General features: G+C 38.5%; 1 protein-coding gene across 16 annotated transcripts in view; it reads right to left on the reverse strand.

The window, feature by feature from the left end:
• Nucleotides 1-18,566, reverse strand: part of Stxbp5 (syntaxin binding protein 5) — a 152,791-nt gene that overhangs the window by 14,883 nt on the left and 119,342 nt on the right. For 3 of the 16 annotated variants that reach the window (NM_178345.2, XM_063274968.1, XM_063274970.1), the window contains 4 exons: nt 17,069-17,134; nt 12,596-12,655; nt 12,445-12,492; nt 5,353-5,403 (listed from right to left, as the gene is read on the reverse strand). In NM_178345.2, coding sequence (NP_848035.1) covers nt 5,353-5,403; nt 12,445-12,492; nt 12,596-12,655; nt 17,069-17,134 — 225 coding nt within the window. The other 13 variants (NM_030843.3, XM_063274990.1, NM_178346.2 and 10 more) reach the window with 11 other exon arrangements.

An 18,566-nucleotide genomic window follows, 5' to 3' on the forward strand; every position in this document is an offset into this window, starting at 1 on the left:
CTTCTTAATTCTTAGTAATGATCCGATAAGAATTCCTAAAAGTATATCAGTGACTATTAAGCTCTTTTATAGTAGGACTGCTATTAGGTCTCTTCTGATAGTCAAAACTCTGCAATGAGAACTGTGTCAGTCTCCCATGCGCCACCAGTTAATTACAACTTTCTACTACTCAGAGCACATTCCAAGAGGTTGTAAAACCATTAACCAAAGGTCATAAAAGGGAACTAACAATTTATTATAGGTGCTGGGATAGAAGAAAGATATGGGTTTATCTATACAAAACTTCACTAATAATTTATAGTTTTAGACCTTCAGTGAACCGTGGAGCTGTGACAGGTGATGACTGTTTAGCCAGATAATTACTCCTGATGGATTTGCATGCAAACATTCTTCTCTGTTGTAAACTTCTATTTCAATTTATGATTTGATTTTATGTGTGAACTTGTGATGAACTTTTTAACAAGTAATCATGCTGAAAGATGTATAAGTGCTGAGGAAAATGAGAACAGTCAGAGGAACTGAGCTGAGGAGAAGTTTTTAGACAGAACTGAAATCAAGAAGAACTTAGAAGTACAGGCATAGCATTGGGAGAAAAGGCATTGAGCATAAGAGCATTATTGCGACATCAGAGCAGGAGAGGAGAGCAAGATTAGAAGGAAAATGCAGAGTGGAATAACTTAGGAGACTATAGGTAACATAAAAACTATAAGAGCAATGTGCAGAATGCAGAGGGAAAGAGGAAATAAGCTGCAGAGAGCAGAAGGAGCAGGCAGGCTTCTCCTTGCCATGGGACAGAACAGGTCCATTCTTAATAGCAAGACAGATTTAGTCTTATCAAAGGGAACAAGCTTTCTTCTTAAAATCTTGGGCTTATCTCACTTAGCATTAAAAGGGTAGAAGCTTTTTCTTTCTTATGCAATAAAGATTGGAGCTCATATTTCGTCCGGAATGAGTGAGTTCTTTCTGCACTGGTGCTTGGTCTTTTGCTCCAAGTGCATGTGTGTGTGTGTGTGTGTGTGTGTGTGTGTGTGTGTGTGTCTAAGTAGATAATTGTGAAATGTATGCAAACTTGACCCAACTGATTGAATGGAAATGTATAAATGCACATGGGTGAATCTCTATATGAAGTTGTGTGCATGTGAGCATTATTTTCTTCTCCTGGTTCAATAGAAGTTTATTGCTCCAAAGATTAGAATGTGCCCCACTAGGATCTTTCCACTTTCCCCTGTTTCTTAGATAGCTTTCATAGGAAAAATTTTACAACTTAGAAATAATCACTATAATCACTTTATAATCAAAGTGTCCCTCTTCTTTCCTGTGATTTCTGACCTGCAGGTTGAAAGTTAGAGCCCTGCAGTTCCTGCTGAGATAGAACAAAGGACACATTACACAAATGTTAATCACCTAAACCTTCAGAAGGAGCAAGAAAGTTGCTAAGACTTTTTAGAAGTTATCAGCATTTCAGTATAGTTAGGGAGCTAGAATGTCTGGGGATCATCAGTCTTTAAAGCCACACCAGAGTCCCACTGTGCATCTCATCTCTAGGCCAGGATGCTCCCAGCAGAAACGTAGCCTATGTTTAAGACACCCAACCCTTTGGTACCAAGCACCATTTGCAGTCTCAGTCGGTTCCTCAGGACTCCTAAGCCACAGAGGTCCTCTGGCCTCTGGGTCCACAGCTATTGAGCTTTCTTCTTTCCCAGAGTTGTCATGAAATAGCTGTCCCCAGTTATTTCAGACTTGTCTTACTTTCTGTTCTAAGATGGTTTTTGATACTCTCCAGAATGTTCTACTGCTTCACTTGTAAAGTCGATTCAATAAACACGGAAGGTGGAACTATGGCAGACAGTTTAAGACATTCTGCTCAACACTGCTATTAGGATATATTAAAATTTCCAGAAACATAAAAATCATGCCTAGTACACTTCACTTTTGGAATCATGGCTTTCAATATTTTCTCAAGTGTCATTAATAAAACTGCAAAAAAGCTTTCTAAGGTTATTTTAGTAATATAAAAAAGTATTACTCAATCCTTATACTCTTGCAAACTTCCTGCAAACAAATTTACATTCATAAATTAAAAACATTTCCCTAGTAATTTTATTAAACATGATTTTGATGATAGCTGACACTAGTGAGGGTTGCATCTTACTGTAGTTTTTAAACTCATCCTTCTTCTGTTCAACAGTCTGCACTTCTGCTAGAGATAAGGTGGAGGAAAAGGTAACTGCTGTGATGTCTGTCACATCACAGACTGTGAGGGAGTCATCCAAAGGCTCACGTGCTGAAAGTTCACTCTTCAGAATGGCAATGCTGACAGTGACACACCATTAGGGACAGGATGCAGGGGGAGGTGCAGGCCACTGCAGCACCAGCCACAGAAGACATGTGTGTGGTTCTGAAGTCACCCTAGTCCAGTTGACATGAGAAGGGGCCAAATAAAAAGAGCAAGGCTGGCCTCTAACTCTGTCTCACTTCTGGGCTTGCTGCCATGTAACCTGTCCCTCTGACACACTTTCCCACCATGATGCTATTTATACATCATGATGTAATGCAGCCTAAAGCCCTGACTAGAGACAAGCAGATGAGGGTACCATGCAGGTCGATCTTTAAAATGTAAATTATTAATACATAAACTCTTTATTAACTACTTGGGTATTTTGTTAAAGCAACAGAAAATGACTAAAGTTCTTAGTATAAAAGAAACAACTTTCTATAATCAACAAATACCCCACTTGTGGGTGAGTTTATAAAATGACACTGACTATAAGAATTTATTAACTTTTGAAAACCTTAAAAGCTACTTTTTAAAATTAAAATTTAAATGTATTTTCCAATAACATATTTTGTTGCTTAAACAATACGTATATGATTCAGCAAATATTAATTGTGCCCTGGTGATAACAGTGGGAAGTAATGATACAAGAAAAATTGTTAATAGAAATTTCAGTAAACGGGTGGAAAATCTGTCAAGCTTGTTAAAATTATTAATTAACAATAATCTACATTTTAAATGTTCATTCAAAGCCACCAGTAGACAGTGCGTTAATTTAATGGACTAATCTAACATCAAAATGTAAAACTATATAGCAGTTTTATTATGTGATTTACCAATAAGAATGAGATCATCAAAGGAACTCTCAGGCTCCATGGTCTAGCAGCTAAGTTCCAACGTGGTAGATCTCGGTTGCCTATTTTATCATCTACTTAGAATTGATTAAGTCTGAAGTTTCAGTACTTCATGAAATATGACTTCAACTTTCCCGGGTCTTGTAGCACGGCGTTTTAGAAAGTGCATAAGCTAAACCAAGCAGAAGTGTTCATGAAACTGCTTGTCTGAGACATGGCCTCAGTGTGTACACCAGACTGGCTCCAAACCTCTCGATGTTTTTGCCTGAATGACTGAGAATGGAAGAACAGGTGTGCACTGCTAGACAATGGTGAACGGATTTACTATGAAGAACAAGAAAAATGCCAAATGCCAGCTATGATCATAATACTACATATTATCATTCTTATTCAATCTACATAGACATCTTGAAAAGTATCACGTAACAAGTAATTAAAGAGGCCTACAAAAGCAGGATGGACACACAGACTAAATGCCTGGTATAGTATTGACGTTGACTATAATGTGCGCGCGCGCGCGCGCGCACACACACACACACACACACACACACACACCTTTAAAAGACAGCCCTGGCTGCCTTGAGACTTGCTCTGTAGATCTGGCTGAACTTGAACTCACAGTTTCTCCTGAGTGGTGGGATTAAAGATTAAAGATGTGTGCCGTGGTGCCAAGGTACTTCTAAATGGGTACTTGGGAATATGATACTTGTGAGACACTGAAAGACTCACAGTTAGCTTAACTGGTGATGTTTATTATTACTGAAACCACAGGCCTCTCCACATGTGGGATGAAAATCCTGGATCCTCTTCCAGACCAAATATGTACATGGAAGCCTAAAAACTACTTGGGTTCAAATTATGACTTTTATATTTTTAGTTAAAAATCATACTTCTATGGTTTTACATAAACGCTTTCAATTAAACTTATTCTTTGACAATGACGTACAAACACACGCACACACACACACACACACATATGGCACTGGGATTTTCATTTTTATAATAAAGGATGTTGATCTTCTAGAAACAGGAGTTAGCTTGCATTCTATGATTAATTTTCACTTCCGTTTAAGAGTATATAATTCAACTAAATTACTTTTCCTATGCTCAGAACTTTCTGATCATAGTTATATACTAGTATGCCTATACTATTTACCACATGCTTCCTCTCAGTATAAAAGTGGTAAGAGAAATGTCAGTGAGACATGCTAAAATTAGTATGTTGAACAGGACCAACACCTAAGTCTGACAAGGAATTTAGTTAATAACTGGGGAGAGGAATGTGTGTGGCAATCAGTCATCTGTGAGATAATGTTCAGCAAAAGCACCCTTTAGTGCTCCTTCTTCAATTAAACTAGATATTGCAGGAAGGGGATTCTAGAGGGAAATGAGGCCTCTACTACAGTGGTTCTCAACCTGTGGGTCTCGGCACCTTCGGGAGCATACCCCCTATCCTGCGTAGCAGATACGTATGTTACGAATTATAACAGTAGCACAATTACGGTTACGAAGTAGCAACCAGCACCACCCAGGCAAGGAACTGTATTAAACGGTTGCAGTGTCAGAAGGCTGAGAACCCTGCTGTACCATGTAGATCTTGTTACCTTTACCGAGATTCCATCTGTCCGCACAAAACACCGGGCGTTGCTGTGAGACAGACTACAGTATAGTGTTTGAGTGCCTTCTCACGGCTTTCACAATGAGTGAGATACAGAAAAGGACTATCAGACAGTACCCCTCATTTACTATCAAGGTCAACAATGACAATCTTTAATGAGAGATTCGTTCTATAAGAAAAAGTAGTTGCCTATTTTAAAAATAGTAAGTTAGTACAGAATTAGGGGTGTAGAATTTACAACAGACTTTAGAATGGCTGGGATGTAAATAGTTTCAGTAAAAATTAAACCATAATCAAGAAAGCATGACCAAATTTTATTTGAGAAAGAGCATGAGAAGCAAGTAAATGTGTGTTTTGTGTTCCCTGAGTGTGCATCTTAAGTACTGTTTCAAAAGGTAAATCACTGAGCATCTCGTCACTGTAACCCTGATGTGCAGCAATCTCTTATCTTCAGGGCTCCCCTTTCCTACTGTCCTGTGCTGATGGACCACAAGTCTATCTTCACCTTGACATGGGGACCTTCCACTGACCCAGGGGCAGAACCTTCTGAAGCTGCCACAGTTCCTCCCTAAGGTTCAAGGTCTTTGGATCTTGATTCTACTTACCTAAATCAGGCTTTAGATCAGTTGGCAAGCTTAATTTCCTTGACATCTTTGCTGAAAAATAAAATATATTTTTAAAATTTTGAGAAATATTTGACTGATATTTATCATAGCAACTGATTTTCAAGATAGAAGTGAATAATTTTATTCCTAAATCAAGATTCTGGGGTCATTAAACTATGTTTAGTAACATCAAGAGTGGAAGAAACAAATCTTACTTCCAAATTTTCAAAAGTATGTACTCACTTGATGTAATCTTTGTGTGCTTGAAGCTCTTCCTTCAAGGGTAGCATTATACACTCTTTACTTAAATTAATGGTTGCTTAGGGCTACAGGAGAAGCTTGGCTTTTCCACAAGAGAAAAGTTGTTCCTCAGAAGGACTGTTTGCAGATGAAGCCACAGTGTGAGAACAGGCTAGGATGTGGACAGAAGGTCTTCCTAGCTCCCAGTGCCATGGCTTCTGCACTCGCCATTGTTTTAAAGCTAGTGTTTAGAATATAAGACACACCTGATCTCTAAATAAATCAAAATATTTGTGTAATAAACATATCTGACAGAACTATTATCTGGTATAAATTAATACTTCCATTTCTAGTTCAGTAAAAAACATGTAATGATTAATTTAAAATCATGGTATTTATATAAAATGTAATATAGGTATTTCTGTATGATAGAAAAATTCTAGGTTCATCCACAAGCTTCATGGAATTCACTTTCCATCCTCAAAATCAGTTGTCGCTTTAGTTTAGGAAGTGGTTTAAGTTAGGAGTCAGTTTGCTACAACTATTCTGTTAGTGGTAGTGCATGCGCGAGAGAACAGTGCTCCCTATGTGAGATTGTGAAAAAAAAAGTGGTTAATACACAAATGCATACATTTGGTTAAAGTTTGGATGGTTAGGAGATATTTAAAGCACAGACCCTGCTAGTCCATAAGGGCGCCATGTAAACAAAGAGAAATCCAGTCATAGTACATAACCTCCACATCTAAAAAAACGACAAATCCAGTGTTAGGAATAGGCTTTAGGTAGACTGGGAGGGGCTTTGGGGTAGGGAGGAAGTCATGTAGTTACTGCTCAGCTCGTCTAAGCTACCTAGGATCCTCCAGTTGGTCACATTTATAGACCAGTCATTTCTTCTTTGCCAGCTTACTACGTCTGAGGGGAGAGGTACGAGGCAATACAAAATTAGGAGAGCTGAGTACAGTCACGGCTGTTCACATCCCATACTGGTGCTATTGTATCTGACGTAGAATAACCTTAGAGTTAGAAGACGTGTTCCTCAAACACTCTTCTGAAGACAATATTAAATCAACACTTTCAAAGAAGCTAATGAAGTTTTCACCAGATATCACGGGCTCAATATAAATAAACTGGTGACATGTGAAACTTGAAATAGAAAAATCAGTCTTGCAGAGCTCAAAAGAAACTTTTAAAAGACTCATGTCATGGATGTCAACTCTGCCGTCCCCACGACTCTGCTGGGCCAGTTATTATGAGCCACTAATTCACGCTTCTCAAACATCAGTCCCTCGTTACTGCATTTGTAGACGGACAGTGCTTTGCTATCCCAATTCTCTGATAATATTCCTGGGAAAGGGGTGATGTCATATGTCAACATAAGCTCAACTTCTTATTTCAAAACCAAAATTCAACATAGAGATACATACAGAACAATGAACTATTGCAAATAATTTGTAAATATCCCTCTTGAAGTAAATACTATGAAATGGCTATTTTATTAATTATAAATGTTTTATTGACACTTTGGTTGGGGGTTAGTTTTGTGCACTGTGTACTCAGATGCTGACTATTGTGCCCAGAGATCTGGTTGTAGTTTGGATACTGGCACTGTCTTACTGTCTTGATTATTGAAGCATCTCATCTCAATGTTGTGTAAAATTTGTTCACCATCATTTCTGACTTGTTAATAAAGAACTGATCAGCCTATAGAGGGGGCGGAGAACTAAGGCGGAACTTCTGATCCCAGTGTGGGGTCCCACATGGAGAGAGGAGTCAGCGGAGGTCTCCGTGGGAGGGTGGCTATCGGTACATGGATGGAGCAGAAGCAGCTGGGGTAGACGAAGATGGCAGGTAACAGGGCAGGAGGCTGGGTAGTAGCCAGTATAGTTGGGTTAGAATAGATGCGAACCTTGCCCAGCTGAGTACCTGAAGCTTTTAATAAACATACCAGGTCTCTGTGTCATTATTTCAGAGCAAGTGTGGGTATAGAAGAGTCCTGTACTTTTATATACTTTGATTCAGTTTCCAGACTTGTGACCTGCTAAAATTTTGCTCACAAAAAATTCCAAATTTCATTAAATTCTTTTGATTTTCTTTAGACTTTCCACTAGAAATAAATTTATATAGCCCCAAGTATCTTCAAAACTGTGAAACATCCTTCCAATAAAATAAAATTTTCTGCCTAGCACCATGATTTTTGTATTATATAAAAATCCGGAGTACAATTAAATATTTCTCTAGCAATTCTGATCCAATTCCAATAATTTTTCAATACTGGGAAAAGCACACATATAGTATTTTGTTATAACTGTCAAAATGTTTTAATTATGTACTCAAATTGTTTTAACTCCTGCTAATTGCTTAATCTTTTTAACTGCAGCCCCTGTTATCCCAGCATCCATCAGCTCGGCTGGTCCTGAGGTCAGCACCACAGAGCGAGACCGTGGACTCCACTTAATTTCCCTATGTATAAAGGATGAGAATATTGAAGCTGCGTACATTAATCAGTTGATAATGTAGAACAGAAGTGTAAGGAGTAAATCTGAGGCTGCATTAGAGTTATCTGGACTCGTGTGAAAATAACCAATGAAGAGTACACATGGTCAACAAAGCACTCGCTTCGCTTAAACTGACTTCAGAGTGACTCCAGGGTTCACTGAGACGTAAACCATCAGCTGGTCCTCCATGTCCTAGGACTGGAGAGAGTAGAAGTCTCTGATCCCCATTTTAACAAATGCTATAGGAAAAACTACAATCTAGCACAGAGTGCTGCCCACTGAACACAGAGCTGTATTCTAGCTGTCCCGGCACAATGCTTACACGAGTGGCTGTATTCTAGCTGTCCCAGCACAGCACTTACTCGAGTGGCTGTATTCTGAATCTTTGTTCTTTAGTCTCTAACACTATCTCACTCATCCTGGCTCCACACTCTCAGGCTGTCTGGTAATCAATCCTTCCTGGCACATAGGAGTTAAAATGGAGCTGAAGGCATGGAATCCAACTAAAGAGCTACTTTAGCATGCCACGAGGCAGAATAACTACCAAATTATAAATTTATCAAGTTATAAATTTTCAGCAAAGTTATTTTTGATTCTTACCAAATAGCACTAGCATGTGAATTGTATTTTATTGGTCGCATTTTCTAAGTGACTATGGAAATGGCTAAAAGTAAAGAGAAGTTACTGGGCTTTAAGATTTTACTAACCAAGTTGATCCTCCGGCATGAATAGGCAAGCATACTACGTGTGTTCTACACGCATGGAACTTTTCTTTGCACATGGCATTACTGCATCGTATGGCACGACTATTTCTTTAGGTGTTACTCTTCTTGCACAAGAGTAAGAAAGTCACTGTGAGTCGTTTCCTGGACTAGCTACCAATGAGGAGCCAAGAGAAGTAGCTGGGCTGTGGGGTCAGTGGCCAGTGTATTCCAGTTTGCTCCTGTTCACTCTCTTGAGTGTGATTTTTAAGGTAGTTAGATATCTAGGGACTATATAGTATGCTTAGGCAATGGGTACCAAAGCAGTGGACAGGATTTGGTATTCAGATAGAATTTGCTCTTTCCCGTCAATAAATCTATCTTAAAAATTTAAATGATATTATTATTTAAAAAATAAACCCTTGTCAATAAAAAATAATCATGCACAGAATTTGATTATGAGCCCTTCTTCCGCAAGTTACCATGCAGCAATGTAGATCCATAGCCAGATCATGTATAAATTGCATAATATGTTCCTATTGTATATTATATATGCATATAAATGTGTATAAAACCTTTATGGCGTTTACCAAATATCTCTAAGGCATAACACAGGACAGACAGTGGAACTAGACTACTGTATCCCACATTCTGCTTTATTATTCGGCTGTGCAGCCAACATAGAACTTATGCTCAGGTCTCTCATCTGTAAAATAGAGAAATAACAGTTCATGAGATTTCTAGGCTGATTAAATAAGAAAAATTATAGTGCTGGTACAACGCTATGGACAACATAACAGATAACTGTATCAGAAAGCTGCTCTTGGGTCACCAAGAGCATGACGTCGCTCTATTGTCGACATCATAGCAAGAAGAAAAGACACCTTCATTTTCCCTGCTTGGAGAAAGGGGGAACATGGTCAAAATACATGGTGTGAAAACATTACCTCAAATAAATAGATTTAAAAATAATGCTAAAGTGAATGGCACTCTGTACCACCTGTAGCAACGATTATTCTCCAATGACTAAGGCTGGGAACAGAACTATTCAGTGGCCGTGTGAGGCAGTTCCCTTGTCAGCAGCGAGCCCTGGGTCTAACTTTTACTCCACAAGGCCACTGCACAACACCCAAGGCCATGGCTGAGCGCTACAGACTGGGTGGTGAGGACCACTGAATGCTAGCAGTGCTGAAGGAGCCCGTGGCTTCTACAACTAAGCTTCAATGACATTTAAATTAGACGTGTGTGAGTGCTCTGTGGGCATGCATGCACGTGGTACACGGGCACTCCTAGTGGCTTTGGAGGTATGAAGGGGGTGTGGGTGTGGGTGCTGGGAACTGAACCTTGGCCCAGTTCTTAACGGCTGCTGATCCATTTTTCCAGACCCGAGGCCTAATATTTTTATGAAGAGTGTTCCATAGCAACAGTCATCTAGGTAGGCAGTTCATTGATGTTTCATGTTTTCCAATAGCATATCTGATGCTAATCACTTCTAAATAGACACTATAATATAGAGATGCATATAGAGATTGCATATCCAATGTGAAACACTTCAACTACAAAATCTCCTTCATGGAACATCGGACAGATTCCATTTGAAAAAGGAAAACCATGAGACGTTACCTTTATTTCCATATAACAATTGTCATATCAAGAAAGTGACATGGGACAAAAGTCTTGTAAAATACAATAAAGATATTGGAGGTGAGAAGAATGTTCCTGGTTAGAAACAGTCAGGAAGAATCATATACTAGCATAACTTTGGAAAGATGAATAAAGTCGACATAGTTTCTAAGAAACATTCCTACAGGCACTGGCTGGCACGACAAAGAGAAAAACAAAAAAAGCATAGACGAGATGAGCATGAGCTAAGCCATACACTTCCAAATATGTCCTCCAGCCCAGCAAATCTGTTCAGGAAATCTGTTAAATATCTCAACATACAGTATCTGAAGTTACGTATCTACTTGAAAGAAAAAAACACATGGGAAGGTACACATTAATAAAGCAAGTAAAGCCAGGGGACCGGAAGTCACACTCAATCTACATTAACACAGGTACTTCTGAAAACTCTTTCACTTCAGGTAATACAACTGTAAAAGTTACTTAGTAAATTCACTGTAGAAAAGAACAGTAGTGACGGAACTGGAATGTAATAGGATACAATATGCTAGAAAGAAATTAGTTGCGAAGAGTTAGTACTTAATTAAAATGATTTAATTATTATTACCAACAGATTCACTATGAAACCACAATAAAGAATAAAGAATTGAAAAAAGCCCTTTACCAAAGCATATTTAAGAATGACCAAAGGGTGAATAGTCATTTACCAATAATATAACTAAACAGGGTTCAATTTACAATGCTCAAAAACAAGGGTTTTCATGTAGTAGTTTTTAAAATCCAACCATATAAACTGAGGAAGAGTAAAAGCTCTTCCAGCTGCAGAGAAACTCACCGACCTTAGAGAGATCAAAGGCGTATGTGGTAGGGGTGGTGATGTCGCTCACCCAGTAGAAATGCTTGCCTTGCACTATGAGGGCTTGGGTTCCATTGCCAGAACCCACATTAAACAAAGCTGGGCATGGTGGTATGCACTTAAGACCCCCGAGCCGAGAGTCGGCAGGGAGACACAGATCCTGGGACTTCCTGGCCGGTCATTCTAGTCCATCACTTGGTGAGCTCCAGGTCAGTTGAGACCCTGTCTCAAATGAAGCAAAGCAAAGCAAAAGAAACAAAAGAAGATGGCACCTAAGGAATGATGCCCGAGGTTGCCCTTTGTTTGCAAGTATGTGCACATGCATGCATCTGTACACACGAATGCTTTCCCCACAGTATAACTGTACAAACACATACACCCAATCACCCCACGAATAATAAAAAGAAAAAAACCCCAAGGAATATGTGATAAAAATGTAGGGTGTGTGTGTGTGTGTGTGTGTGTGTGTGTGTGTGTGTGTGTGTGCGCGTTCTGTGATATTATGTTGTCAAGACTTTGCAAGTTTTGGAGAATATTCCACTTTTTGTGACCTACAAAACTCTAGTTTCCAAGTGTGGTTATTTATTTTGACCTTTGGCGTTACACTTCGAGAATCTTAGGTGGACCATTCATTACAAATTATGTTCAGAACACCTAGAGTAGTATAAGTGTCCTTTACTTGTGCATGGGGTGGGGCTTGGCAGGAAAGGTCAATTACCTTATACCAATATTGGTTATGGGCAGACAATGCCATCTTTTAGAAGATCATTACCTTGAAATGGGACTGTAAAAATATGAGAGAGATGGGAGTAATGGCAGAAAAAAAAAAGATCTAAGTGCAACTATAAAGGAAAACTGATTCACAGTTTAAAAAGAGTGTAAGCTTGGAATTTAGAGCTTAAATTGAACCCTGCTTTATTTGAAAACAAAGTGAAACTAAAAGTTAACAGAATAATTCACTCTGTAAGTCAAGAGAAAGAGCCACAACCCAATTTAACTGATTTTAAGAATTATTTCCCAAATGCATTTAGAATAGACACAGCCCAAAGATTATTATTTAGCAAAAGAATGACAAATTAACATACACAAGATGCAATGCACTGGATCATATTCTGGTGTTGGGTTAGCATTGCATGGAGCAATGATTAGAAACAAAATAAAAACTTCTATTTCCTACCTAGATCACTGGCTACCATCTTGGAAAACTTTCTGCTTTGGGTCTTCACTGAAAATAATATTTTAATATAAAATGTCAAAAATCTATTCAGAGTAAACTAGATAAATTAAGAATAAATAAAACAAAATACTTTAAAATAAAGATACTATACCCTTTTCTATAAAATTATTCACTTTTTGTTCATCGTCTGAATTGTGTGGCGAGGAAGAACCTACACAAATAGAGACAACGTGAGGAACAGGCACACGGTCAGTCACAAACAGAACACAGCAACAATCACAGACTAAAATCCTGGTGACCACCAAGAACGGGTGACCACAATTAGGAGATCATTGTAGTACTACAGTAAATAGTATACATTTTTTATAGCAGACACTACTATACAAATTTTATTTCTAAAAAAATTTATTTAATGTATAATAACTGGGCAAAATCTTACTGCACTTTATAAGTTAGAGAACACAGAAAGGAAATATGACATTTAGATATCTATTAAGTACAGTTCAACATATCTCATAGATTAAATAATTCACCATCTTCCCAATTTGGGATTATTTTCCCCTTTAAGCCCTCATGGTACTTTACTTCCTTCTGATACAATGGTCACCATTAAATTATGTAGTATCTTTAAATTTATGCACAAATGACCTTCCTCACTGCAACAGTTTTACAACCCATCTGTGACCCGTGGTGTGTACTTTATGGTGATACCACTAGTGCAAATTAGCTAAGTGAATGAAGCCTTTCTGCTAGATGCAACTATATAAAAAAGAACTGGAGGTAAATAAATATATTTCCTTTTCTATGCTTAAAAGAATCCCAAAGTGATCAACCTTGGTGAATCAGTAGAAACACAAAAATCTGAACCCCAGACCCCCTAAAATCATCTTCTTTACTATGGACAGGGGACATTCTCATCAAGAAAGACCTGCAACATGGGCAGAATATAATCACACAGACAGAAGTTTACAAACATTATTCTTTGAATAATCCATGTTGTTTCTGTCAATAGCATCCATAGATTCTCCCAAATGTCATACAGAACTAACATAAAACCAAGTAATAGCTGACCTCAGTAATAGTTACAGATCAGATATAGATATGGCTGTTTTCATACAAATACAACATACTTAAAAGGTATAATGGCCACAGACACTGTCCCATTTTAATACATTGTCATCTCTGTTACCAAATGGCTTCATCAATTTATGGTAAAATGGATATTAATAATAGCTTTATTTTATGTAGTTCATATCAAGATTAACATCAGGCTAACAGCTTCATATATAAATAGTAGAGAAGTGTTCAGTGTTCTTTAAACATAAACAGGTAATATAGTCGAAGATGCTTACTACTGGTTGTTCTAATTTATATTTGAAAAACAAGTTTCAAAATTTATTTAAATCTGCCAGATTACTGTAATTAAACAAACGCATGAGATGTCTACTATTCCTTATTTTCTTCAGGGCACATGTGTACACCAGAGGCAGCATTTATATCATGCTATGTATTTGTATCATCCTACTTTCTGTCTACATAACTATAAACACTCAACACAGGAAGAGTCCCCCACTTCTAAGGTGCTAGCTGAGCCAATCCCAGCCTCCTAGGCACCTCGGAGGATTTGGCAAATCCAGCTGCAGACAGCAATGAGGTCAGCGCCACGCAGACCCCTGGTTTATTGTAAAATAAATGCAAAGGGAAACTCTCTATATGTTTTCTGAAGAGAGCGTTAATAATAATGAGCTGAGCAGCTGACCGTGTTGATTATTTATAGTATGTAAAAGTCCTCGGTTTCCTCCATTTTCGTGCTAACTTCTGGTCTACAGATAAATTTTGAAGGCAGGCATACTTTTAAATACTGATCTCTTCTTAGAACTTATGAGGGACTCATTTTAAGTTCCAATTCCAGTTTATACAAATCATTTTCCTTCCCTACAAATACTAACTTTTAAAATATTAACTATTGTTTTTAATAATTTACAATGTACAGTTTGACAATTTTATTTATTTATATCCTATCTTATTGTATTCCAGACAAGTATTTTTGATATTTTCATGATATTAAAAGAAACTTAAAACAAAACAAAACTAGGTGTGGGCACATTTAATCACAGAACACAGGAGCAGAGCCCAACCTGGTTTGTACAGTGAGCTCCAGGCTGGTCAAGCCAATCTCAAAATACCAAAAGTAAATAAATTAAGGAAAAAAAAAGTGGCTTTTCTGAGTCAATTCAATCCATTTTTTTGGTCATTAGACTTTAGTTTGCTTGTAAGAGGACTAAATTATAATTAATCTTCCTTTATTTCTCAACTAGGAAGTAATAGTGGACATGGGCAACACAACTATAAATGGAGAGAGTGTGAGAGTCAGGCAAAGACCTCCACTCACTACCACAGCAGAGAGACGGTCCAGCCGTAAGACGTAGCCTGACCACTGTGGCGCCGACCTCCATGTGTCAGTTTGCACACTGACTCCCATGTGTTTTCGATGCCAGATGTCCCTGTGAAGTTTGGGATCTTTCCTTGGTGTGTGAGAACAGATTTGATTCCTCAGAGAGTTCTGCCATCGAGCAGAAGCAGAGGCCATCCTAATCATTGCAAGATTTATATTTGAGACTAAGAACTCAGGACTTAACATCCATTTCCTTGAGGTTACAACTTTAACTCCACATTTCAAACTGATAGAAGAGTTAGGACCGATGGAAAAGGGAGAGTTGTGTCAAGGTTAACATTAAACTGAGTTTTCATATGAACCAATGAGCAAAATCTATTTTAAAATGCCGAGCCACGCGTAAGCCTCCTGCACTTTGAGGGTCTCTGGAACAGGATTCTGAGTACAAACTTATGTACTTTCTATATTTCTATATTTATATTTAACTATCCCTTTGCATTTATTTAAAATTATGTGTTACTGTTAAATGTTTCATGTATCTGCCATTTTACATTTTGGCATAGCATGAAAAGATGAACTAATTCATTTGGGCTGAATGTAACGAAACTGTCGGTTTAAGTGTGGTATGTTCCATGTCCAACCTGCCTGCTGCGGCCAGGTTCTTAGCATGCTGACAAATAGCAGTGCTGATTGGAAGGGCAGACACACACTGAATGCACTTGGAAGGAACAATGAACACATCGCAATTCTGACTCTCGCTTTAGAAAGTTATCAGTCCTACACAGGGGAAAACTTACTTGGTGGTGGGCAGAGGTGAGGCTTCTGCGCCTCTGTGTTTTAGAAGTTTAATGAGCAAACAAAATTGGAGCTTTACAAAACATAACTCCTGTGCGGAGAGGCTGTGTGAGTGGATGTTCATGTGTGTGCCCGCACATGTGTGTATGTGTCTACACATACACTCACACATGCATACATGTGGAGGTCCTTCCACAGGTGCTGTCCATCTTGTGTTTGAGGCAGAGGCTCTTGTCCTGGAACCTGCCATGCAGGCAAGGTTATGTGGCCAGCAGGCCCCAGGGGTCCACTTGTCTAAAGTCCCCCAGTGCTGGGATTAAAAGAATAAATCAGTACTTTTGGCTTTTCTGTGGGGTCCAATGGAACAACCTCACATCTCCTGAAAACCAGGGCCTCTTCCCCAGAGCGCTCCTTCATTTTGAAAGATGACATTATCAATTTGTGTAACATTAGAAAAAACAATTATAAAAAGAAAACACAAAAGCTTTTACCAACTTAGGGCTAACAAAGTGCAAACTGAAATGTGAGAGAAATACGAAATACTCCTGGCAGCACATCCCACTTTACAATTCTTTCCAATACAGTAGAATGGCTAGTAAAAGACAGAAGCCTAAACATGGTGTTACTTATGCCAAAAAAAAAAAAAATCATTCTAGGAGGAAGCTAATGAAGATCCTAGGTAGAAAAATAATAAATTTAAATAAAACAATATAGTTAAATTAATTCAAGATTAGCAAATCTGTAATCTCTCATAATAATGAACTTGAGATTTTGTTTCCGAAGGATTCTCAGGTGTACTAAGATATATTAATATATACATGGGCCATATAAAGACTCATCTGCAAATAAAAGGAGCTGCTCTAATTAATAAGCCCATAAATATACTAGAAATGACCTCAATTAAAATGAAAAAAAAACCCAAATGTAAATAAGCTTCAATATTCCTAAGAGTCCATTTCTTTATCTGTGGTTACAGGCATCAAAACCTTTAGTAACATTTGGGGTTAGGTTCTGGGTTTGATCATTGTGCAAAAAAGAAAAAAAATCTGTCACAGCATTGGAATGGATATGATTTAATAACTACCAAAAGACCGAATTGATTTAGTCCATGCTACTAACCATTGTCAGTAGAATCCAGAGGCGTAGATCTAGAAGTATCTAGAGGGCTGACTAGAATCTACTTAGTTACAAGTAGAAAATACATCCGACATTGTAACTGTAAGAGCTAAGCAATGATAGGACCCTGAGCAGACACAGCCATGGATTCGTAATTAGCACATGGTGCTTCTTCTTACTTATTAAAGCAGTTAAAACTTTAAGAAAGACAGCTGATGTTTCTCATATGTAGATTTAAGTGTTGATGAAAAGATATACCAATATGTCATCTTAGTTTTTAAAAGATTAATAATTATTAATGAAGTAAAACCAGGTTACCGGAAGTCGGAGATTTGCAGCGATCCTCTGGGACGACAGTTCCTTCGGTAATATCACACAGGCCCGCTGAAAGGCAAACCAAGAGCTAATGAACCCACTCCATTTTACACAACTCCTCTCCCTCTTACAGGGCCCACCTCACCAGGAACCACTTGAGGGCAGACTGACAGACTATGGCAGTGAGGGGCTTGCCATGGGAACATCCTGGCAATCAAACACATTGAACTAATACAGCTGTCGCCTGCTGGACAAGAGATGTAGAAACGGCTTTCTCAGGGAGTTCCTGTGTTGTCCTTTAAGGACAGCAGACATGACGCAGGATCCACCAAGCCCCAGGGTGCAGGCGTGGCAGGCTCTTTTGAATTTTGCAAGGAAGAAGAAACGCTTAAGTTTGGTGATTCTTTTATCCCAAGAATCCTCAATTTAAATTTCTAAGAGGTTTTCCTCAAGTAAATCTTGACCATATCACTTAAGTATTTTAAAATAGTTAAGAAAACATTTCGTATCTCTTAAATTTATACTTCACATTACCTATCCTATACAGTATCCCTCTTAAAAACTATAATATCACACATTTAAACCTCTTAAACAATTTTCTCAACTAGACATGAATTATTTAAATTATATATGATCCATATTATAAGTTGGCCTGAATTATTATAAAAAACGCTGCAAAGTACTTTATGAGGAGGTAAAGAGAAAGGATTAACTAAGACGTAGGCTTATGAACAAGCCCCATGGAAAGTTACCAGCTCATAAAGAGGAATAATAATAAGGAAAGTAAAGGCAGGCACCCTGCAGAGGTGAATGATGCTGCCCCCAGAAGTCAGACTGCTAAACAAAACCGCCAGCACCGTGTGTGAGATGCCTCCCTCTGAGCTGTTGGTTTGAAGGTGCCAGAACCCCACCCCACCCCAAACAGTACAGGCTATGCTACTCCGTGATGCCTGTCAGAACGAGAGGATAAGAGTTGAAGACACAGAAACTTCGGCTGCACAGAAACCAAGCAGGAACAGAGCTTCCTCCCTGCTGGCTAGCTTTTGTAGCACTGCAAAGCACTATGTGGGCTTCCAGGGAAAAGTTACCAAAAACCTTACACAGCTGACCTTCTGAGCTATGGTGCTGACTTGCCAGGCATGGTGTGAAACACTGGCAACACTCATGGGGTTACTGAACAAACCAACTTCTAATTGGATTTGAGGCCAGACCACAGGAGGAGATTCATGCTTCGGACTCTAAAAGAGATCAAAACTCTGTGCCAGGGAGGTGATGGTGTGTGCGTGTGTGCGTGTGTGTCTGTGAGTGTCTTGTTTGTGTGTCTTATGTATCTCTATGTGTGTATTTGTGTGTGTCTTTGTATCTTTGTGTGTATATGCATGTGTGTGTATGCATGTGCGTGTGTGTGTGTGTGCGTGTGTGTGCACGCACATGTGCTTATGTAGCATGTGTGCATCTAGGTATATATACATGTCTGTGTGCATAGTCATACATAGTGGTG

This window comes from Rattus norvegicus, chromosome 1, assembly GCF_036323735.1.
Source record: "Rattus norvegicus strain BN/NHsdMcwi chromosome 1, GRCr8, whole genome shotgun sequence".
Taxonomy (NCBI): Eukaryota; Metazoa; Chordata; class Mammalia; order Rodentia; family Muridae; genus Rattus; species Rattus norvegicus.